Source organism: Arachis hypogaea, chromosome 6 (assembly GCF_003086295.3).
Source record: "Arachis hypogaea cultivar Tifrunner chromosome 6, arahy.Tifrunner.gnm2.J5K5, whole genome shotgun sequence".
Classification (NCBI taxonomy): domain Eukaryota; kingdom Viridiplantae; phylum Streptophyta; class Magnoliopsida; order Fabales; family Fabaceae; genus Arachis; species Arachis hypogaea.
In genome coordinates, this window is record NC_092041.1 from 110,182,317 (window position 1) to 110,206,449 (window position 24,133).

General features: G+C 34.4%; 2 protein-coding genes and 1 long non-coding RNA gene across 3 annotated transcripts; 2 read left to right on the plus strand and 1 right to left on the minus strand.

Moving 5' to 3' along the window:
- Nucleotides 1-187: 187 nt before the first annotated feature.
- On the minus strand, nucleotides 188-4,349 carry LOC112755648 (uncharacterized). Its single transcript, XM_025803871.3, has 4 exons — nucleotides 4,094-4,349; nucleotides 3,275-3,355; nucleotides 2,723-3,100; nucleotides 188-2,028 (listed from the first exon to the last, which is right to left on the minus strand). The coding sequence occupies exons 3-4, from the start codon at nucleotides 3,070-3,072 to the stop codon at nucleotides 492-494; spliced, it is 1,887 nt and encodes a 628-aa protein (XP_025659656.1). The 5' UTR covers nucleotides 3,073-3,100; nucleotides 3,275-3,355; nucleotides 4,094-4,349; the 3' UTR covers nucleotides 188-491.
- Nucleotides 3,998-6,577, plus strand: LOC112755649 (uncharacterized). Its single transcript, XR_003179056.3, has 2 exons — nucleotides 3,998-4,306; nucleotides 4,749-6,577. It is a non-coding gene; the product is annotated as an uncharacterized lncRNA (long non-coding RNA).
- Nucleotides 6,578-19,170: 12,593 nt separating this feature from the next.
- On the plus strand, nucleotides 19,171-22,120 carry LOC112755650 (glucan endo-1,3-beta-glucosidase 5). Its single transcript, XM_025803872.2, has 2 exons — nucleotides 19,171-20,126; nucleotides 20,894-22,120. The coding sequence occupies exons 1-2, from the start codon at nucleotides 19,783-19,785 to the stop codon at nucleotides 21,987-21,989; spliced, it is 1,440 nt and encodes a 479-aa protein (XP_025659657.1). The 5' UTR covers nucleotides 19,171-19,782; the 3' UTR covers nucleotides 21,990-22,120.
- The last annotated feature ends 2,013 nt before the right edge of the window (nucleotides 22,121-24,133 follow it).

Sequence of the window (24,133 nt, forward strand, 5' to 3'; positions counted from 1 at the left end):
GGTCAATACCAATCCATACACTGCAAAGATAGATGAAGCCAAAACTAACCACAATCCATACACTGCAAAGATAGATGAAGCCAAAACTAACCACCAACCAAAGCTGGTCATTAAAGGGGTGTTACAGGCAACTATCTACTTGCTAGAGAACTATGCAGCAGCCGCCAATGGCTGCTTGGAGAGAACATGAACAACTTGTGCTTATATTTAGAAGAATCAAGAGGATTATTGAACCGCTTGAAAATAACAATGAAAAACCGTACATATTACATAATCAATGTCACTGCAGGTCCCAAATATAGATGGAACAGAACAGACTGGTAATACAACCCCGAAGTACAAGACGGAATAAAAAGACTTGGTGCATAAAGCACATGTCTAACAGACTAATACTGTAATACATTCTAGTTAATGAGATGACTTCCTCTTTCAGCAACCTTCCTCTTAGCATTGCTAACAGAATCATATTCACCGCTGTTGTCCACGTCCCCTTACCGATGGTGCTTCTTTCTGCGACCCTTCTCATAGCTGTCTGAATCAGATGGATCGCCCTCATGCTTCCTTCTTCGAGACTCACCCTTCTTTCCAGCATTGACCTTCCTCTTGGAATCGCGATCAGAATCGTATTCACCACCACTGTCTGGAGTCTCTCTACGGTGCTTCTTTCTGTCCATTCTGCTGTCTGAATCAGAAGAATTATCCTCATACTTCCGTTTATGATATTCATCTTTTCTGAGTAGCCCTGTATCTTTAAGGCCCTTCCTTTTAGCATTTTCATCCACTCTATGATGCTTGTTTCTATCATCAAAACTGCTGTATGAATCTGAAGAATCATCACCATACTTTCTCCTTTGAGTTTCACCCCTGTGTTGCCTTGTATCTTTAACATTCTTCTTTGTATCATATTCGTCCACCTCTCTTTGGTTCTTCCTTCTATGGTCCTTCTCACCATCCAAATCAAATGAATCGTCGTCATACTTTCTCCTTTGAGGGTCAGCCTTCTTGTCATACCTTCTATCTTCAACACCCTTCTTTTTGGCGTATTCATCCTGCTCCCTTCCGGGTTTTCTTCTATGATCCTTCTCATCATCCATACTGCTATCTGATTCAAAAGAATCATCATCATACTTCTTCCTCCGAGTGTCAGCCTTCTTGTTGTGCCTTGTATCTTCAACATCCTTCTTTTTAGCATATTCATCCTCCTCCCTTCGGTGTTTTCTTTTATAATCCTTCTCATCATCCATACTGCTATCTGATTCTGAAGAATCATCATCATACTTCTTCCTCCGACTGTTAACCTTCTTGTTGTGCCTTGTATCTTTAACATTCCTCTTTTTGGCATAATCATCCTCCTCTCTTCGATGCTTCCTTCTATGATCCTGTTCATCATCTGTGCTGCTATCAGATTCAGTTGATTCGTCATTATACTTTCTCCTTTGAGTGTCAACCTTCTTGTTGTGCCTTGTATCTCTAACATCCATCTTTTTGGCATATTCATCCTCCTCTCTTCGGTGCTTCCTTCTATGATCTTTCTCATCATCAGTACTGCTATCTGATTCAGATGAGTCATCATACTTTCTACTTCGAGTGTCACCCTTCTTGCTGTGCATTGTATCTTTAACACCCTTCTTTTTGGTATATTCATCCTCTTCTCTTCGGTGCCTCCTCTTATAATCTTTCTCATCATCCATACTGCTATCTGAATTGGACGAATCATCATCATACTTATTCTTTTGAGTATCAACCTTCTTGTGGTGCCTCGTGGTATCTTTAACATCCTTCTTTTTAGCATCTTCATCCTTTATATCTTCAGCCATTTTTTTCTTCCGACTGAAATCTCTGTCCAAAAACGCATGCTCACTTTTCGAGTTATGCTTCACCTCAGCAATAGAAGCATTTTTCCCATCATCATTCCCATCAGCAATTATTTCACCATCTTCAACAGAAGCTATTCCAAGAGCAGCTTTTAAGGTTTCCATCTGTTTTTCCTTTCTAGCAGCAACTTGGTGAGTCTGGGTATCTGAAACTCTGAAAATTTGCCCCAAAAGCAATATGGTTAATGAATGACTGGAAAGGAACTATGGAAACATCGCTTAAAAAAAACCAAGCAAGCATAATTGTTTGTTAGCCCTAACCCCTTCTTTCAATCTTCAAAGCAACACAAATTGTTCTAACATACATACCAAACATCTATTTCACAAGCCTAATAAAATACCACGACTTAAACAAGCTTTTCATCTATAAAATATAGCACATATTAGTTTCAACCTCTCAATTTCTGTTTCAGTCTCGTTGTCAGGTCATCTACAATGAACTAGGGATGAAGACTATAAAGGATTATAATTTCACAGACCAGATCAAATCCATGCTTAAGCACATGGAAATGATTACAACCGATATTGTTTGCGTCCGTCAAAGAAATTTGCTTTGTTTCAGTCTCTATCTCTAACTCCCAGACCCTGTCAGGTGCATTTGCCCCTAATGAGGGCCTGGTATGGGGTAAAGAAATTAAAAATTTCAAAGCTTGCTCAACAGCAGAATTTTACTGACAGTTCTCATCCAATGCGAAACATACCCTCACTATTAAAAAAACTAATCATCAAACATTAAATGTGTTAAATTTTCACAGAATAAACATATAAATGATCACATCAAAACCTAAGCACATACAAACCCCAAATCAAAACACATCCAAAGATTACATAAAAGCAAAATTTCTCACTTCTTATCGGATGCACTGGTCGGTCCATCGCCGTCCTCAGCAGCCGCAGCGGTTTCCAAATTCCTCCGGGCCTCATCGAGCTTCTCAGCGATCTCAGCATCAGTGTAGCCCTGATCAATGAGCTTATCTTCGAGGATCACAAGCTTGAGCTGAATCTGGCGCTTGCGGTCATGCTCAAGAATCTCCTTGTTGGGCTTCCTTGTAACACCAGCAGTTCCCTGATCCGCTTCGAAACCCTTTGTGTTCTCCGAAACCTTGTTAGTTTTGGCCTTCACGAAGAACTTGTTGCCCTGGATGTAACCGTTGGTACCGGACCCTCTCGGAGTCTGTAACCCTATTCCGTTGTACATAGTATCGTTCTCTTAGCAATCACAAAAGCTGAAATTCAAAAGGAAAACCGAACCGAGAAAAAGGAAATTAGAAACCCTAAATTCTACAGTAATTATAGGAATGAAATATGATAATAACAACGAAACCGGATATTGATGTTTAGAGAGAGAATGGGAAAAAGTGAATGCTCGGGGCGATGCAAAACCCTAGAGGGAGTGGTACCTGTTATCCTGGACGAGAGAATGGAATTGAAGAAGAAACCGCGACAGATTGTTTCCCAGAGTCTAATTTGTTTTTGACAGCCTATTTCAAAACTTGATTTATAATTGAATTTCACCCAGAATTGAATTAAATTCTATTATTTAAAATAAATTAATAAATTTCAGTGTTTAAAATACTTATTAAATAAATTAAAATTTTATAAAAATAAGTTTTTATTGATATAATATTATATTTATAATGAATAAAAATTGTATTTTAATTAAATTTTTTAATTAAAATTTATTCACCTCTTTTAAAAAAATTGGATTAATTTAAAAAATATTATTATTAATTAAAAAATTAAATAATTATCTATGATTAATTTTAACGATAAACCAATAATAAAAAATAAATTTAAATTATCAAAAATTAACTTATTGAATAATCACATAACAAATAAAAAAATTAGTTATTAAAACAATTTATTCAAATTATTAAAATAGAATAAAATTATATCACTCTTTATTAATGTCATTATTAACACAATTTCATTTAAAATATTTAAACGTATTGACAAAGAATTGTGTTGTTAATCTAAATTAAATTCATAAAATTTATATGTTTAAATTTTTTTTTAGGTTTATGTAGGAAATTTTTCCAAAAAAATAGATGTACAACGGCAATGGTGAACAACAGATTTTTCCAAAAAAGTAGATATACAACGGGAATGGTGAACAAAGGGCTACACACACAATCATAAAACACATATCCCAGCCTAATTACCAGATTCTCAATTTCACTTTTCACCTTTTACTGTTACCCACTTCCAATTTTACTTACCCTAAACCCTATCTTCACCACACCCAATACACCGCTGCAGCCACCGTGAACCCTTATCGCCGCCTCCACTGTGATGCCGGCACGAAGCAGTCCTCCCGCCGTCCTTGTGCCACACGTTTAGAGTCGCCGTCACGCGGGCGAACATCCGCCCCCTGCTTCGACGGTGTGCCGATGCGACTTCTCTCCACGATTGCACGCTTCTCTTTTCCCTAGGTGTCAAACAAACATCATCTTTTCTTATGTGATTAAGTGCTTCGTTTCTGCTGATTCTGTCCTTATATTATATAGTAACTGCCTATCTCTTTGTATCTAATGCACTTACGCTTCTAATATTACTTAGCATTGTAGGATGCTTTAGTTATTATTTATTAACTATAAGATCTCTAGTTTAGTTGTGCAATGCTTGCTTTATTGTATACCTTTTTGTCTTCCTCTTCACTATTTTATCTCAGATTTTAAGTTTGATTGCTATTTTAAGGTAGTAGTAGAGATTTATCTATCTTCATTCTTCACCAGAATTAAGTCAGTCTTACTTCCTTTTCTTTTAATTAAAAAAAAAAGTGCTTAGATTCAATTTTGTTTGCTTATTGCTCAAATTGTCCTAGTACTTGACTCCTTATATGATTGTTTACACCACAATTTTATTGTTTTACAGAGTTGAGAAACTGAAGCATGGATTTGGCATGAAAGTACCTAGACCAGCTGCATAATTAAATGTAGAAACAAATACTGTTGTAGGTTTGGGAAGATGAATTTTGTGCCTTCCTTGTGAATACTCAGCAACGTTATTTGGTATCAGATCATTCAACTAGTCTGGAAATGCTTATAAGATTACATATTTATGTTTGTTAGAAAAACTGCATGAGGAATTCTAAGATTGATAATGTCAAGAAGTTTTAGGAGTAGTTCTTTATTGAGCAGCAAGGCTTGCATCTAGTGTAGAATTTGATGTGTAAAAATTTAATTTATTCCTTTGAGTTTACAATAGTAAATTTGTAGTGATAACCATGAAAATTATATTTTAATATGATCTTAGAATTTTTGAAAGATTATTGTGAATTATTTTATCTTAAGTGCATGCATTCGTGTCATATGTTTTTAAAGTGTCATGTGAAGTGCAGTGTTAGAGGAGACATAACACATTACCCCTTTGTTGTAACTTGTAATGTACATTATAAGCTAGTTATAGATGTAGGAGTTGATGTGAATTTTTCTTTTCTTCCTTAAGTATGATTCAAACACACGAGTTCAAACAGAAAGAGCTGAGGTTAGTACTTAGTGGTCCTATAATCAAATTATATAGTATTCAGTTCAATATTTAATTAATTACTCTAATTATTATGGCATAATCATTGAAAATAATGAGACTTAGTGGGACCAAGAGTAAGGTGGTATTGCAGGATGCAGAATTTCTAAGAGCCAATGGTTGGTGAATCAGAGAAGGTGCTACTATTCTCCCATTTTTTTTGTAAATTTATTTATTTATTTGGTCATGATTTATTCTCCTTACTTCCTTAGTACTACAATATCCAGTACCACCAACCGAATCTCCCTTTCTTTTTCTAACTTTTTTTGATAATCCTAGTATTTTATACTAACTTCAATTCATAACCTTATTTTCCATTATTTGGGGATGTTTATTTTACTATATATGCGGATAGTTATTTCATATGAGAAATAGATGTTTGTCTGGTTTATACCATTGTTCTGTTACTTGATTTGCTAGATCCGACATGCATATGTTCCACATGTTTCTTTTCTTATATGGTTTGGATTTGATTTAGTTTAATTTTGCTTGAATTGAAATTGCTTGTTTGAGTTATGCCATTTAAACATGGTGCACGGGTGGTATTTTGGTCAATCTGTTAGTTGTTACTGAAGAACTAATAAAGCATATGTTCATTTCACCATGTATACAGATAGTTCTTTCATATGAGAAGTGAATGTTTATTTGGTTTATAGCATTGGTCTTTTGCTTAAATTCAAAATTTGTTATTTGTAAATTCTGTAGCCTCAATTTTTATGCATTATGTGCTTGACGGTTAATACTACTATAAATGATATCAAGGTAAATAGTATTTTTTTTTTCTTGAGGAGTTGGAGGAGTTCAGTGATGATGTATGCTTGATGAAACTGCTGAAAGATAAAATGAAGAGGGTGAACTCTGCATTTGAAGGGCACTCGCATACAACAAAGTTGGAATTTGAAAGACTGAGCAAAGTGAAGGCTAAATTGAATAATTTGAGGCAAAAATTAATTGCAATTCTAAATTACTGGACAAATGCTTCTAATGCATCCCATTCTAATGAACCATCTATTATGTATGTGTCTACTGCTGCGTTAAGGGAAAACGTTGCATAGTACTTTTTTTTGTTTCTCTTTTAATTTTTTTTGTTTACTTCACACAGCATGGTAATAATTTGTACTACATGTTCATTGTTAATCCAATTTTCATGCCTCGCCTTTTATGTTTAGAGGAAGCAATTGTTTTGAAGTAATAAAATTATTTATAAATGTGGCATAATTGTAGTTCGATAGCCTATAGGTATGATTCTCCATATCGTCTATCTTCATCTTAGACTTGTACAATTAAATTTCATCACAGACTAATTATTTTATGTAGTAGTTTTTATCCATTCTTGCATCAAAATGTTAAGAGAACCAAAAGGTAAGAAAACTTTGTGATCAACAATAACTTAGCCACTTTGGTACCCAGAAAATCTGTTATTATATCATTCATTTCAATATGTAGCAGTGACAAGGGTCATTTATCAAGTTAAAATCAGATGAAATCTTTTTTTTCTCATCATTAAGTATTCTATAATCATACATCAACGACAAACTAAAACAAGGCTTTCTCATTGAACTGACTGGATGAACAGTATTATATTCCAAATCCCTGACATTTTTTAAATTGGTCAGCCTTCAACATTCTTCTTGTGCTGGACATTGAATGACAACTTCAACCATATCAGCAACTAATTGTGACAGAACTAGAACAATAGAAGAAACTAATATAAATCACAATATTAGTGACATGAAAAAAAAAATAAAAGTAAATGCTCAATCTAGTCCTTAACCATTTGAACGACGGACAAAGCGCCCCTTGAAGATAGGAAATTAACCCACCGGACTCCAACCACACACGAAACTACTTATAGTGGACCCTGCAACCGGATGGGTGAAGGTAGAGTGATGACATGTCAGTTTCTCTGCCACATAGATATTGTCTTCCTCCAAATTGAGACCAATTGACCCCTCCAAATTTCAAAAGCGGCATCGTCAAGGCTATTTTGAATTTCCATAAAATCCCCCATTCTCCTTTGTCATTTATGCTTTATCCTAACCTAGACAAACCCTTCATCTTCATTCCCTCCAAAAACTGTACCTGACGTTGACGACCTGCGAGTTAAGGTATGTACTCATAAGGTTCCAGGGACGACGAGTTTGCGACGACGGTATTGCATTGCAAGAGTAGTCGGGCACGGCGAGTGGCATTTCTGTTCTTCTTCCTTTTTCTTCATGTTTTACTTAGCGTGAGTGAAGAACATCAGATAGGTCATATTCTGTAATAGGAAGCTATGATGAAAAATTTGTACTGGTTGAGAAATCGGTTTCGTTAGGATTAAATTTTCTGTAATTATTTATTTGCAAATTAGGACAAAGTAGGGCATGTGCAAAGTTTAAACTTGTTTTAGTAAAGTATATTTGATCAGGAAAATCACAATTTTTTATCCTTATTGCGTTTAAATTTTGTGGGTTGAAGTTCCAAAATTTATGTTGGTCAACGTTTTGAAGTGTATATAATGTCATTTTTTAATGTGATGCAGATGTCTGTTTTTGTTGTGCCTGTATTTTATCATGGTGGTAGATTTATTAGAGATAGAAATGGAATTTTATGTTACAGAGATGGGAAGGTGACAAGATTTCCTCACATGGATGTAGATCTTGTGAATAAGAAAGACTTGGAAGAACTGCTTAAGAGTTTAGGGTATCTAGACTACAAGACAATGTATTAGTTGGACTGTAATTGCTCTAACATGGAGTTTGTATTGTACATTCTGAAGGGTGACAAGGAGATTAACAACATGTATAACTATATCCTTAACAATGATCACCCAAAGGAGTTTTATGTGTTTTTTGAGCATTCTGTTAGTGAAGAACCTGTGATTGTAGAACATGTGATTGTAGAGACAGAGTCTTCTTCTTCTTCACATGATAGTTATGAAAGTGCAGAGGATGAATCATACAAGCCACCTCCACTTGGTTATGAGAGTGAGAACAGTGATTCACATTTCACAGTCATCAAGAGACTATAGAAAGGGAAAAAAAGTTATTACACCAAAAAAGTCATCTCAAAAATCTTCAAAGAAGTATGCTGGAAAGAGGAGAAAATGACATGTTTTAAGGAAGGGTATGGAGAGTGGAGCATGGACAAATGGGTTAGATGCAAAAAATTCAGGTAATAATGGTTTAGGACTTAGTGGGTCAGGTGCAAGTGAAGTCGGACCCAGTGCAGAAGTTGGGCCTGATGCTCTATATAAGAACCGCAATTAATCAAATCGTTAATTAAGTGGTTATATTGCCCCGATTTGATTCCGAAAATTTAGAGTGAGAATTTGAGTTTTTAAACATCATTTTTGGAATCAGTATGTCTTTCCGAGTCATAAAATGTGTTTTCTGCGAAAAATCATGAAAAATTGCGAATCGACAGTTGAACCGGTTCAAGTCTGCCCGGTGCTGCGCCGGAAAAAATTGAAACAGTCAAGAAGCTTAGAAAAACATTAGAAATGAAAAATCGAACGTTAATTTTAAAGGTTTGGCCCGAAGTTGGGCCAAAACGGACTAAAAACGCTAACGGGTTGAACCGGACCCAAGTTGGGTCCAAGTCCAACATATATAAAGGTTCATTTAATGAACCCTAGCCTCACAAACACACACACACACACTTTAGAAATTGAGAAAGGGGGAGAGGAAGAAGAAAACCCTTTTCACCTCAATCTTCCCAAGCTCATATCTTGAGCTATAGAGTTTCGATTTGCGTGTCGTTAGCAGCTACGCGTTCCTTGTGAAGAGCTCTACAAAACTCATCCAAGAAAACTCTAGAGGTAAGCTCAAAATCTCCTCAGTTCTTCTCTCCAAAATTTCGGGTACCTAGGGTTTATGGCTAAGTGAGTTTTTGTGATTTTTGATGAATAAGTTCACTATAATCCTTGCTTATCTTTGGGTTTTGACATCCAAATCTGTTGGAAGAGGTAAGAGGCTTTGAACTCTTGTGAACTTTTGATTTATGATGAGCCCTAGGTTGATTTGTGGTGATTTATATGTATATAGCTTGATTATTGTGAGTTTGGAGCTTGTTGGTGCTTGTTGGAGCTACATTGGTGGTTAGATTTTGGTCGAAAGCTCATTTGGTTCATACTGGGAATCGGCCAAGGTATGGTTTCGGTTTTCTCTATGTAGTATATAACATTCATAGACACTTAGGCTAGTGACCCATAGGATAGGATTGGATTTGAATGGTTGTTGAATTGCTGGATATGGTTGTATGATGATGTTTGATAAAATGATGATTAATAGTGATATGATGAGAATAAATGAATTGTGAAATTGAGGAGTGAATTATGTTGATAAATGTGATTTTGGTGTTGAATGATTGGTAATGTAGTCGAAAATTGATAATGAAGTTTGATATATGAGATGTATTGATATGGATGTTGTGGATGAGGAAAAGTGAAGAAAAATATGGTAAATTTGGTATAAAATGACAAAGAGGGTTGATTATGATGAAATGTGGAGTTTGAACTGGGTTGGTTTGGTTTTGGTTGTGATTTCCAAAGCAATTATGAAAATTGTGATTTTGGATAAAAGTATAATTTTGGTGAACTTTATCTGATCATAACTTTTGCCTCGATTTTCAAAATTGGTTGAAATTTATTTAAAGTTAAAGATCTTTGAAAACCCTTTAAATCGGTATAAAGTTTGTGAAATTTAGAATTTTGTAGAGGAGGTTATGATCATTCAAAGTTAGTGTTGAAAATCTGAAAATTTTGCAAAGTTATAGAATTCTGAGTGTTCTGTTGTGTGCGCACACCCACTCTGCATAAATGGTGACCTATGCGCATGCACAGACCTGTGCGTCTGCACACGCAGAGGCAGGCAATCTGTCTGCAGCATTGTCACAGCTTGCGCACGCGCACAACAAAGGAAAAATTGCAATCTGTGCGCATGCACACGTTGGGGAGGCCAGTCTGTTGGGGGCGCTCGCACAGGTTGTGCGAGTGAATAGATCCTTTTATGTTTTGAAACCTGTGCGTATGCACACCCCTGTGTGTATGCACACTTTTAAAAATTTCCTGGGCGTGCATAAGCACACCCATGTGCGGACGAACACGTCATGTTTCTCAAATTTTGCTTTGTTTTTAACTATTTCACCTTTCCGACGAGGTTGTAAGCTTCTATAACACCTTTTTAAGACTTTTGGGCATATTTTTGGGCATTCAAACATGGGAAATGAGTTAAAGGTCTTAGACATTATTGTTTGGAAAAAGTTAGCAAACGGAGTACTAGGTTTCTGTTGTACTGGGAAGGTTTGAGGATGTGTGTTGAATGGTTGGTGAATGAGATGTGAAAGCAAGGAACTAAATTGTGCAATGAACAATGGTTGAAAGGAGTCGAGTACTCTGAATGAAGTGATGGATCCATCTTGTACTACAAATGTTTTTGAAAACCACTGTATCACTTTTCATTGAGATTATAAGACGTTATGCGTCTGGCAGGGGCCGAGGTTGGATCCCGCCTGTCGAGGTAGCGGTGGCGGCGTAAGGGCGGTAGTTCGTCCCGCTTGCGCTTAGATGTGAGGTCAGTGGCAATAGATCCCGCTCGCATCCCTTCGAATCATCAGAGCGTACAGCGCAAAACCCTGGATAGTGATCCGAGCACTATATCTCGGGGGTTCCCACACCATGAATCCGAAGGGCAACATCTCCATGGAGATGTGTCGGGTTGGCAGTTGAACCGACAATGTGATATCACAACCAGTAGGGCAGGCATTCATCATATGCATTTTCTACATGTTTGTGTGCTTTGCCGACTTGATATTATTTTCCTTATCTATTTAACATGTCAAATTGCTACTTGTATTAATTGTTGTATATACCTTTACTTGTGTTTTACTTGTATTGTATATACTTGTGCTTTTACTGGGGTTGAGGAGGTTCAGACGGCGGTAGCGATGAGATCGCATGATGGATCAGTTGGTGAAGGCTGTGGGGCAGCGGTATTTGATTAGAGTAGAAATTTCCTAAGATAGATTACCCTAAGTTGGTACTATGACTTAAGTTGTATTAAGGGATTACATATTATGCTGTTTCGGTTTAGTATGCTTTAAGCTTGAATTCTTGTGATGGATATGGAGTCTAGGATTGCCTTTGGCGTCCCGGGGTCTTATATCCTACATCACTGGGAACTGTTACCATACTGAGAGGCTCCGGTTCTCATACCATATTTCTGTTGTGTTTTTCAGATGCAGGTCACAACCCACCTCGGTGAGTTGTCTGGTTGGTGACAAAAGCGGAGGATCTAGATATCTTTCGGAGTCCTTTTGAGTTATTATTATTATTATTATTATTATATATATATATATATATATATATATATATATATATATATATATATATATATATATATATATATATATATGTCTCTCACTTTTGTATTTTGCTTTAGCCTAGAGGCTTGTATTGAGAGAACAAAACTTGTATAAGCTGTTTTTACTGTCTAGTTTCATACATGGTCTGTATATGGCTAGCCAGCTTAAACTCCGCGAGTCGTAGCTAGTGTCTTATGATATTATACTATTATACTATGATGTTTTGTTATTCTATACCTGTTTCTTATGATTTAAGTCAGTAGCTTCGTTAGTACGTCTTGCGCTTTTGAAATCCTGTTTTTGATCTATATTCTTCATCGGGCTTCTAGATAATATTAATTTCTTGTCCTTCTATATAATACATGTAAAATCTTAGAACTGTTGTAACCTTTGATTAACCCTTGCTTTACGACGTGAGGTAAGGCTTACGCTAATTAGGGTGTTACACTCTAGCGGTGGCTAGTGAAGATATGGGCTTAAATAATGGCCCAATAGGAGCAGGTGTCAGAGACCCAAATGTTGAAAGTGAGTCTGAAAAGGAAATCATTTATGATTATGCCTCTGAAGAGTTTCACACCCCTATCTCATCAGAGGATGAAAAGGTTGTTGCAGATCCTAATTTCAATGAAGACAATGAATATAGTAATATCAGGTTTGAGTTGGAAATGCAATTCGCAATAAATGGAGAGGTTTAAAATAGCTTTGAAGGATGTTTTCATGTGGCAGGGACTACATGTACATCAAAAATGAAAAAGAGATGGTCAGAGCTAGATGTGCGGAAGAGACATGTCCTTGGTTGATATACGTAGCTAAAAATTCTACTACATTTTCATTTGAGGTTAAGACATTCCATGACGAGCAGACTTATAGGAGGAATTATGGGAGTAATTTGGCTGATAGCAACTCAACCTAGTTTGAGTCCAAGAGAGGCCATGGAACATCTGAAGCAAGATTTGAATGTTTAGGTACATCCTAAAATGATAACTAAGACTCTTAAGGCTATCAGGGAGACTGTACTTGGTAATTAGGCATGTAAGACTAAGTTTAAAGTTGGTTGTAGGCCACTGATAAGGTTAGATGGCTATTTTTTAAGGGTTATTATGGTGGTCAGCTCCTCTGGGCAGTTGCACAAGACGCCAATAATCACTCTTTTGTGATTGCATATGTAGTGGTCAAAACTGAAAATACAGAAAATGGAATGTGGTTTCTCAGTTTGAAGAGGATTTAGGTGATCACAAGACACATGGATAGAACTTTATGTATGATCAATAGAAGGTTAGAAAACATTTGTGTAGAAAACTGATGTTTATTTTTTCTTTAGAATATTCTTAAGTTGAATTGTTAAGTTGCTTTTTGCATTTTCTTAAGTTGCTTTCTGTTATTGAGATTATTATTCACTAATAGTAGATGTAGGTTCAAATGTTGTAATTAACTATAATGGAAGTATATAGAGTACATGTGGTCTTTTCATTTAATAAAAAAATATTGTGAACCAACATGTTGAATGTGATTTGATCTATAAATACGGTTGATATATTTGTTTATCTACATAAGTTCTTATAAGAAAATATTGTAAACCAACGTGTTAAATGTGATTAATTGTGAGTCTATGTATTACTTGTAGGGTCTTGTTCGTGCCATGAAAGAGGTGATGCTACATGCATACCATCGACATTGTGTGCTGCATATTTAGAATGATTTCAGACAAAGATTTAAGAATAAACAAACTGAAGGACTTGTGTGGCAAGCCTCAAGGTGCACAACACATAGTCAATTCAAGGATGCCATGGAGAAACTGAAGAGTGTAAACACTGGTGCATGGGAATATATGAATGGCATTGATCCTTGGTGCGTGGTGCAGGGCTTTTTTTAGTCAATTTCAAAAAAATGATAGCATCACGAATAACATGTATGAAGTATGGAATGTAATGATAGTTGCTGCTAGAAAGAAGCCAATATTGACAATGTTAGAGGAGATTAGATGCACAATCATGAAAAAGATGGCCAACCATAAATGGATCCTAAGTTCATATACTAAAAAATTGGCACCAGCTCAACAGAAGAGGATAGACAAGTTTATCATGCCTGGAAGTCACAAATGGACATTATTAGTAGACACTTAGAATAATGGATTGTATTTAGAATAATAGAAATCAATGTATTGTTATTGTTCCGTCCAGGTATGCCATGTGTGCATGCTGTTGCCGCCATATCTAAACTTAGGGTCAGAGCTGCTGAGGACTTTGTTAGTCCACTGCTAACAATGGATGCTGTTAGGGCCACTTATAATATGTGTGGAAAATCAGTGAACAGTTAAGAGATATGGGAAGAAGCAAGTCAACCAAAGCCTGATCCACCTGGAAGAACAAGACCGGCTGGACGTTCGAAAAAATGAAGGTCAGAGGCAGCTCCCCCACCAGCACAAACTAATGGTGACAAGGTTACAAGGACTTTTCAAGTCACGTGTAGCAAGTGCGGAAAAAAGGGGCATTATTACAAGACTTGCAAGGGAGCACCTTCAAGACATGATTGGCAACCAAAGAGAAAAAAATCAAAGGCTTCTAACCTACAATTGGCCGTGCATAATGGAGATGAGGCAGACTATCAAGCTGCAGGGGTGCAGAATGCAAATGGACAAACAAAACAAGTACATATTTGTGATTTCAGGGACCAAATTGTACTATACTTATAATGGTTAGGTATTTATCTGTATTGAACTTACATTTGTTAGGGTATTTTCTGTCTTGAAAGATAAGGGATATGCATTCATGGTCTTTTAATTGTGCTCAGGTTGGAGGCTCAGGTCAAACTAACATAGGTACTGCAGATGTCAGTGATGAACCCTTGGTCAACTCAGTGGTAATGGATCCTTTTAGTTTGCAAGGACATAATGTTTTTGTGGATTTAATTGTTGTGTTGTGTATATTGTCAAGATCAGTATTGAATCTCACTTTTGGATTCATATAGGAAAAGGCTAGAAAGAAAAAAAAAAGATGCCAAAGAGGCTCATAGGTGAGGCAAAGGAAATTAATGTCTCACAATCTGCCCCACAGTCAGAGGTAACAACAACCATTTTTATTGCTGTGTATTTGAAGCCTATTGTGTGCTTATCTGTACTGAGTTGCTGGTTGTCTTTATGTTAACAGCCCATTATGGTTCAACCTGAAGCTCCTAAGGTGCAATGGCAAACATTGGCATAAGGCCCCCAGCCCCACCAGTAACACAACAATATGCAAATACCACTATTCCACAACCTCAACCTAATGCAAACCCTACTCAGACCCAAGACCTCCTCGTGTACAACCTAACATCAGTGGTGAAGCTATTTCAGTGGAGACAATAGCAGCAGTTGGCAACCGAACCTCATCAACGCTGCTTAAGTTCATTCCAACCCCAGGCATAAATCTACCAAAGAAGGATTAATTAACCTTTTCACCATGAAATACTCTTTTTGAAAGGTCTTCCTGTAGTACATGGGATCCCATGTTTTGTTTTGGTTTAAATGCTATTAAACTTAATGCTCAGTTGTATTTTGATTTAGTTTACTTATGTTGTGCAGCAGTACTGATTTAGCTTAGACATTGCCTCTACTGTGATTATTCTAGTTATGTATTTTGGTTGACTCATTTTATGTATTTTGAGTACCTTAAATGGACTTATTTGCTACTAATTTGGTTACAAGTACTCTGGTAATGTTACCATGTTACTTTTTTGTTACTTTTGTCAACTTGGATCACCTATCATAATGAAGTTGCTAGTATTCATGTAGTGAATATAACAGAAAATAACAACTTATTTTCATTTTTAAGGTTGCAAAACATACATATTACATATAAACTCACACATTTGTCAACAATAAATATCCATGACACAACCCTATTTTGATATCCTAACTTAGTTCTTATAAACTAAAAACAAAATTTTCAACCATACAGTCCGCTGAATAAGACCCAAAATGACAGTGCCACTGCAATTCCAACCAACAATGTTGGAATAGTCTTGCATTTAGTACTCTTAGATTTTATCCCTGTTCTATCCTTTGCCATCAACAACTCTATGGATTGCAATTTCTCTTCCAATCTCTTAACTTGGTCCACTAATTCATTAGAAGTAACATCTTTAGCATGGAAAGATGTCACATATTCATCCAGCCAAGCAAAGAATTTGCAGTGAGTAGTTCTGATCTGCAACAACACATGAACTTGCTAAGACAAGAAAGAGAAAGAAAGAAAGAAAGATAGAATGTGAAACTGGAGAATGTTCCACTTTAATTTATGTTTACCTTAAAATAGGTGCACCCGAAGAAGAGTCTGTTTGGATTGTTTATGGTGCTTGACTCAAACAGTATGGCATATGTTTCTGCAGTTACATGTAGGTGCTGTAAATTTTTTCTTCCTACTATTCACACCTTTCCGAAAGCTACCGGTCGAGCCCAGCTTCGCACTCGAACCCTCGCTTTGTGCATCGGCACCCATCTCGGTTTTGCTTCGTGAGTAGTAACCACCATCTTCTCCAGTCATGACTTGCATATAGTAATCCCCAAATGTGGCTACAATAAAGATCCGAACCCTAATTTGAAGAGACTCAATCCAGCCTTGAGGATGCCATTTTTGAAACTGGAAGGGGTCGATTGGTCTTAATTTAGAGGAAGGCAGTATCCACGTGGCGTAGAAACTAACATGTCATCACTCCACCTTCTCAGATCTGGTTACAGGGTCTGCTATAAGCAATTTCGTGTATGATTGGGGTCCAGTGGGTCAATTTCACATCTTCAAGTGGTGTTTTGTTCGTCGTTCAAATAGTTAGGGACCAAATTGAGTATTTACTCAAAAATTAATAATGAAAACCAACCTATTGTACAAGTTTAAGTTCATTCTTGGCAGAAGCTACTACTAAAGGACTATGGGGGTTCGGAGTTGAGAATAACATTAAGAAAAGTTATAACTGATAACAAAAAGAGGTCCAATATGCAGAATGTTATAAGCAGGGCCATTCAATATGATTCCAATCACTTTCAGTCTGGATTCTCTATTTTCATCGGGAATTTCCTAAGGTTTATTCCAATACCAGTTTAAACAAAAGGAAAAAAAAGGAACCGGGGCACAAATGGCGGAACCTGGTTGTGATTTTTGTTACTTCGTGTAGAGGACGTTTGGCACCGGATTAGTGAGTGGCAGCAATGGCATGAGGGAGCGGCAACGATGCGTGTGCGTGGCAGCAACGGTGCGCGAACTAGCTTCGTGTGGGCTAGGGTTGTCGGCGCTCTCCAAGTGAAATGCGGCTTCTCAATGTAGAGCGGTGTCGCCAGAACTGGTTCAGAGACGGCAATGCGATTGAATGGACTCTGGCGACAGCGTCGTTGGGAGTAAGAGGAGAGTCGCGTGCTATGAAATCTAATTTTTACTGCCTTTGAATGTGAAAAGGTAAGTTTGGGTGAGAGTGGTGAGATTGTTTTGTGATTGAAAACTCAAATGTAGTCGATTTCATGTGAAGTTGATAGCTGAAAGCTGTTAGATGAAAATTTAGTCAAATCAGTCAAATCATCTAACGGCTCTCAGTTATCAACTTCACGTGAAGTCGACTTCATTATAAAGTTAAATTTTAATACATTTATTATGAATTTATTAAAATAAAAATTTAAAAACTTCTATTAATAGTAATTTTAACATATATATATATATATATATATATATATATATATATATATAACACATAATAATTAAACTCATAAAAAATCGATTTAATAAAACTAATCAAAATGTGTAAATCGACTAAATAATGATTATTTTTTTATAATTAAAAAATAATAGTTAGTCATAAATATGTCTAAAAAATGTGTAATTCAAAAACGAGAGTGAGTGAAAAAATATTCTTTAACCAAGCATTAATGATTTAATATGCATTTTGGACATACAAAAATTTAAACCTCTAAATCAACTATCTAATCAATCAAAGTGCTTACAAGGAAAAAAAAAACAGTAATCATCATGTTTAACAATATATACCCCAATTATGAGGGGAAAATAAATTTAAAAAAAAAAAGAAAAGAAAAAACCAAAAGTATGTTAGTCTAGCATGACTCTAGCAAGAAACTTTATGTTTGGATAAGAAGGACAAGAAGCAGTTGGACATTGCTGGATAATGAGGTGGAAAACATATTATACCTTAAACGTTAAGATTATTATACACCCATATCATGTCTAACTATTAATAATTCATAATATGATATTAATTAAATTTGCAACAAGTAATGCCATCTATATCTTCAAATGCTCTTCTTCTTTTGTCTCCACTTCCATGTACACTTTATAGTTTATAACCTTAGTATTATATACAGAACCATATCAAACCGTTAATTAATGTAGCCGAAACATAAAGAGAGAAAATCTTGTAACATAATCTTTGTTAAGATAAAAAAAAATATAATGTAAGAATGGGAATTGGCATCTGAAGTCTATGAATTGAAGTAAAGTGGTTTTCTCTGGGGACGGCCACACCTCAACAACACAGTGTACTTATCAGGTTCAACAGTTATGACGAAAAAAGATATACAAAAAATTGAGTAAAATTAAAGCCATTTATTGCAATTTGCAAGCATGTGGGATTTTCTATGTAATTCTTTTTTGGAAAAGGGTTGGTTCCACTTTGTGTGATGTGATTACTTGGCTTCTTAATTCTCCCAAACAAAAAAAAGATTCCCTCACCATTGGAGAAATATTTAATATCCAGCAAAGTCTAGATATTTAGGGTTGGATTCGTTTTTCTTTTTAATATTTCACGTTTTAATATTAAAAATTTATTTTATCTTCTTATAAAATCTGAAAAATGAAAATATTTAAACTAGAAGTCGAAGAACTCAAAGCAACCAATCACTTGTATTTTAACTTCTATTCCCTTCTCCCTATTTTATCATATTTCAATAAAAAATTTAGAAATTAAAAATAAAACTAAAAACTAAATATCTTACTTTATATAAAAATATAGAGTAATATTCCAATCAATTTTTTAAAAAATTTTAGTTAGAATATTTTAATGTTCAACACATTTTAGTTAACAAATCAATTCATAATTTTTATTTTGTTAGATAAATTAATTTTTATATTAAATTTTAGTAAAAAATTAGATGAATCAATTTTTATTATTATTCAATAAAATAATAAAAATTTTAAAAATATTAAAAATTCTCATATAAATCTTTTATGTAGACAAATAATTTAATATAAATACTAATTGTCTAACGAAATAAAAATTTATAGATTAATTTAGTGGTTAAAAATGATCGACTAAAAATATTTTAAAAATTGATTTGGGATATTATTAAAAAATACATTATCCTTTATATCTATATTTTAAAAATAATTACAATAATAAGTTTTTATGTTATATTTTTTCTAATATTATAAATAATTATTTTACCCACCGTCTTGTTTTTTAATACAGAATTCCCCCCACCATTGAGCTTCTCTGCTCTGTCTCATAATTCAATAATGCATTAAGGACTCATTATTTTCTCTCTCCATCTTTATCTCTCTCTCTCAAACACACACAGACACACACATCCTCATTCTCCGTCTTTGTCTCTCTGTTGTTTTGGGGAAGCAGCTCAGCTTAAGTCTTAAAGCACTTAAGCAGAACAAAGGTTCTGCACTTCTGCTATTCAAAGAGATCCGTTCTTAGCTTCTCTTTTATTTTTAACCTTTTTTAGGCTTTCAAGCTCCCTTAACTTTGTTGCTTTCTGAATAATTTCAGTTAGGGTGTTTTTTTTTTCTCTTTTTTTTTCCCTTTTTACCTACTTGTGATTTTTACCATTGTTTTTGTATCACTATTCTTGAGTACTCTTCTCTCTCGAGTTTCATGCTTTAACAGTTATCCAAGTTCTGCTTTACTTAGTTTCATAGCTGGTTATAGAATAAAGCAACAAACTTGTGAAACCCCAGGAATAAAAAAAGCACCTTTGAGTTTCGAGCTTCAAATTTGACATACCCATATAAATAAAAAGCAAGATTTTTTACTCTTCATTTATCTGGGGTGTCTTATAATGGGGTGTGGAAAACTGAAGAGGTTTCTTGTTATGGTGTTGTTCATTGAACTTTTGGTGTGCTCAGTGGTGAGTGGAATTGGTGTTAACTGGGGAACACAAGCAACACACCCTTTGCCACCATCAACAGTGGTGAAAATGCTAAAAGACAATGGTATTCAGAAAGTGAAGCTTTTTGATGCTGACTCAAATATCTTAGAGGCTCTTAAGAAGACTCAGATCCAAGTCATGGTTGGTATCCCAAATGACATGCTTTACACACTTGCTAACAGTGTTCAAGCTGCTGAAAAATGGGTCTCAAAGAATATCTCAGCTCATATCTCATCTGGTGGAGTAGACATCAGGTAGAAAAAGAAAAAAGAGAACACTTTTTCTTTGGGTCTTTTGTTGATTCATTGATTTAGAGTTCAACCTTTTGGTCTTTGATGTTTTTGTGAGTGATCCCCTTTTGTGGTTGCCACTTAATTCATCAATTTGAATCTTTTACTATATTGCCTCTTAGTTTGTGTGGTTCATAGCTTTGAATGTGGAATAGTTATTTATGTTTATGCCAAGTTATTTGTGCAATTGTACTATTAAGTTTTCACCATTGATTGATGAAATAAGGACTTATAAAATATGACATGAGCCATCAAAAATAAAAAATCCATATCAGTTTTATTTTAGGCGTGTACAAAAACAGATTATTTGTTCTGTTTGATTGTAAAAATTGAAAGGTCCAATGTTATGAAAATTCTCTTGGAAGTCGAGTGTAATTAAGATCTCATAGGGAGTTATATTGAAATAAAGGCCACCTTGTTTTTGCTCTGGCTTTTATTTCCAGGATTTTGTGAATAAAATAGTGACAAAGGAAACATTGAAATCAAAATGGTTTCTTTCTAGTAAAACTTGAAGCTGGTACAATGAAAACAGAAAATGAGAATGCAAACCGAATACGTCCTATTGTTCTTTGCTTTTTGAAAGAGTGGAATCATGGAATAGAAATGATTTGAGATTTCATTCTGCAAGATCTTAGTATTTTACAATGTTGTTTTGATACAATGAATTACTTTTTTTATTGTTTGCATTATGTGTATCTCCCTAACCATTATTTCTTGTAATTTTTTTCAAGGTATGTCGCCGTGGGAAATGAACCTTTCTTGTCAACTTACAATGGAACGTTCGAGTCCACAACCCTTCCGGCTCTTCAAAACATCCAATCAGCTCTTGTGAAGGCTGGTTTGGGCAACAGGGTTAAAGTCACCACCCCTTTAAATGCTGATGTGTATCAAAGTTCGTCGGATAAACCTTCCGACGGAGACTTCAGGACAGACATCCATGATCTCATGATAAAAATTGTCAGTTTCTTGAGCCAGAACAATGCTCCATTCACTGTAAACATCTACCCTTTCATCAGCCTCTACGCGGATCCCAACTTCCCAATGGACTATGCCTTCTTCAATGGCTTCTCGAGTGCTATAAACGACAATGGAAAGATCTATGACAATGTGTTTGATGCTAACCATGATACTCTAGTATGGGCATTGCAGAAGAATGGCTTCGGAAACCTGCCCATTATTGTCGGAGAGATTGGGTGGCCTACAGATGGGGACCGGAATGCGAACCTTCAATACGCCCAACGCTTCAACCAAGGCTTCACGTCTAGATATCTTGGCGGAAAAGGTACCCCAATGAGGCCGGGTCCGATCGATGCCTACCTATTTAGCCTCATAGATGAAGACAGCAAAAGCATTCAGCCAGGTAACTTCGAACGCCATTGGGGATTGTTTTACTACGACGGAAAGCCAAAGTACCAACTCAGCCTTGGACCGACAAGTCCGAACGGCTTGGTAGCTGCTAGTGGCGTCGCATATCTTCCTAAAAAGTGGTGTATTATGAAGCCTTCGGCGAACCTCAACAGCGACCAAGTTGCGCCGAGTGTGTCTTATGCGTGCCAAAATGCTGATTGCACTAGTCTTGGATATGGAACTTCATGTGGAAATTTGGATGTTCAAGGTAACATATCTTATGCATTTAATAGCTATTTTCAGGTGAATGATCAAATGGACAGTGCATGCAAATTTCCTGGACTTTCTGTTGTCACCGAGAGAGATCCTTCAGTGGGTGATTGCAAATTCAAAATCATGATCCAGACAGATTCTGCTGTCAGAATTGGTTCTGTTAGAATATTGCTATTTGTATTCTTGTTTTTAGGTATTGTTGTGTAATATTATTTTTTGCTTTTTTGAATTTGTTATTATTGGAGAAAAGTGAAACCGTGTATTTTGAGTTTCTTATTTTTTCAATGTGCTGGATTGGAGCCAATGGAAGTGAAAGCATGTTGAAAATTATGTGGAAACCAAGCATAGAGACGGTTTTTTTTTTGTCTCTCTCAATTGTCTTTGTTTCTCGGTTTTCGTCCGAGACACATTCCGGACACTACCTCGGTGACAACGTTTCTTTAAAATCTAAATTCTTGTGTCACAAAAAAGATATATTTGTTGAGTAAATAAAGCAGCTTCTCAAATTTTTTTTTTTGGTAATTCCTTCTATAAAGATATTTTTATGTAAAGATGATATTTGTGAATTGTTAAATGGTTTGAAATAGTTAATTGAATAACTTAATGGTTTATATAACAAAAATATTATTTGTATACTAAAATTAGCTATTAAAATCAGTCATTAATGTATTTGTGTATAAATATATGTGTGGTTTAATTTATTTTTAATGTGTATTTATATTTATATAAAGATGTCTTTATAGAAATTTTTTTTTTGTCTTAACATAGACTAAAGTGCCATTTTAATAGTGAGCCTGTTACAAGTAAATTTTAATTCTGATATCTAAATTTTTTTTCTTCATTTTTCTATTGGTTTGTTTCTTGAAATTGTGCGAGTTTTTTTTATTGTGCCATCAACTTTTTGCCTAGTTAGTTTAAAAATATTGTGTACACAAAATTAGTCAGTAAATTAGTTATTATGTATGTATAATATTTATATGTATTTTTTATTAATTTTAAATATATATTTTATATAAATAATGAATTTTGTGACTAACTTTTTTATACACATTTATATAGTGGTAAAATATAAATTTGAATTCGTTTCTGATATTTCTAAAAGATGTCAAGAAAACAACGTGAAACAACTGGGTAGTCGATTGGGGAAAAAAATAAGAAAAACAGTGAAAATATTAATAGAAATGAGTGAAATTAATCTAGTCCATCAGGAGTGGTTTAATGGTAAACTTACTCTAAAAAGATGGGAAGATAATAACACAAATTATTATTATTATTAATAGGATTCCGCTAGGGAGATAATGAACTATTGAGTTATAAAATAAACATCTATCATATTATTGATTTTAGAATTCACCAAAAATCGAACTCTTGACCTTTTGAATCTAGCATTCTAATACCATATCATGATACCATTCATTCTAAAAACTTCGGCTGATAAAAAAAAATAACACTAATAGTTATATCTCTAATACTCCATAAATCTCTATTATACACATTGTATAAATATTTTTATTGACTCCTCGTACATTTTCTTATTATTATTATTTGAAATGGAACAAAGAAAAATTATTTATGCCACATAAAGGAAGCTTTGCAACTCTGAACCTTATCACTATCGCTGTCGCACATGAGATTCAAACCAAGATAATGAAAATCCACTTCTAATATTCTACTAAATGACATCACAAAAACATGGCCCATGCATCCTTGCAAGCCATATCAAACATTTCACTAAGGAAGCGACTTAAATAAAGATGTTTAAAATATTTTTTTAAAAGATATTTTTAAATAATTTAAATTTAATACATATAATTAATTAAATTATATTATTTTTATTAAAATTAGATCAGATAAATTGATTTAACTAAAAAATCAATAAATTATATTTTAAATTGTTCTAAATTAACATTTTTTTATAAAAAATAATTATAATATTTTTATTATAAAAAATAACTAAAATATTTTTTTATATATATATAAATTAAGAATCTTAAATATATATATATATATATATATGTATATATAAATTAAGAATCTTAAATTATAACTTTTTTTTTCTTTGTGTTGTTATAAGGTTAGAATTTAAAATTTTTAAAATAAAAAAATATATAATAAAAATATTTTAATCATTTTCTATAATAAAATTATTGTAGTCATTTTTTTATAAAAAAAATATTAATTTAAATCAATTTAATATTTAATTTACTAATTTATTTATTAAATCAATTTATCTGATTTAATTTTGACAAAAATAATATATTTTAATTAATTATATATATTAAATTTTAATTAATAATAAATATCTTAAAAAAAAACGTTTTAAATATCTTTATAAAAACGTCTCACTTTCA

What these genes read in the sequence shown, in the direction of transcription:
- LOC112755648 (XM_025803871.3), bottom strand. Translation starts at nt 3,072, where the DNA reads ATGTACAACGGAATAGGGTTACAGACTCCGAGAGGGTCCGGTACCAAC. An exon ending in ACCAGTGCATCCGATAAGAA is followed by an intron (nt 2,029 to 2,722) that starts GTGAGAAATTTT and finishes GCAAATTTTCAG; the next exon opens with AGTTTCAGATACCCAGACTC.
- LOC112755650 (XM_025803872.2), top strand. Translation starts at nt 19,783, where the DNA reads ATGGGGTGTGGAAAACTGAAGAGGTTTCTTGTTATGGTGTTGTTCATT. An exon ending in TCTGGTGGAGTAGACATCAG is followed by an intron (nt 20,127 to 20,893) that starts GTAGAAAAAGAA and finishes ATTTTTTTCAAG; the next exon opens with GTATGTCGCCGTGGGAAATG.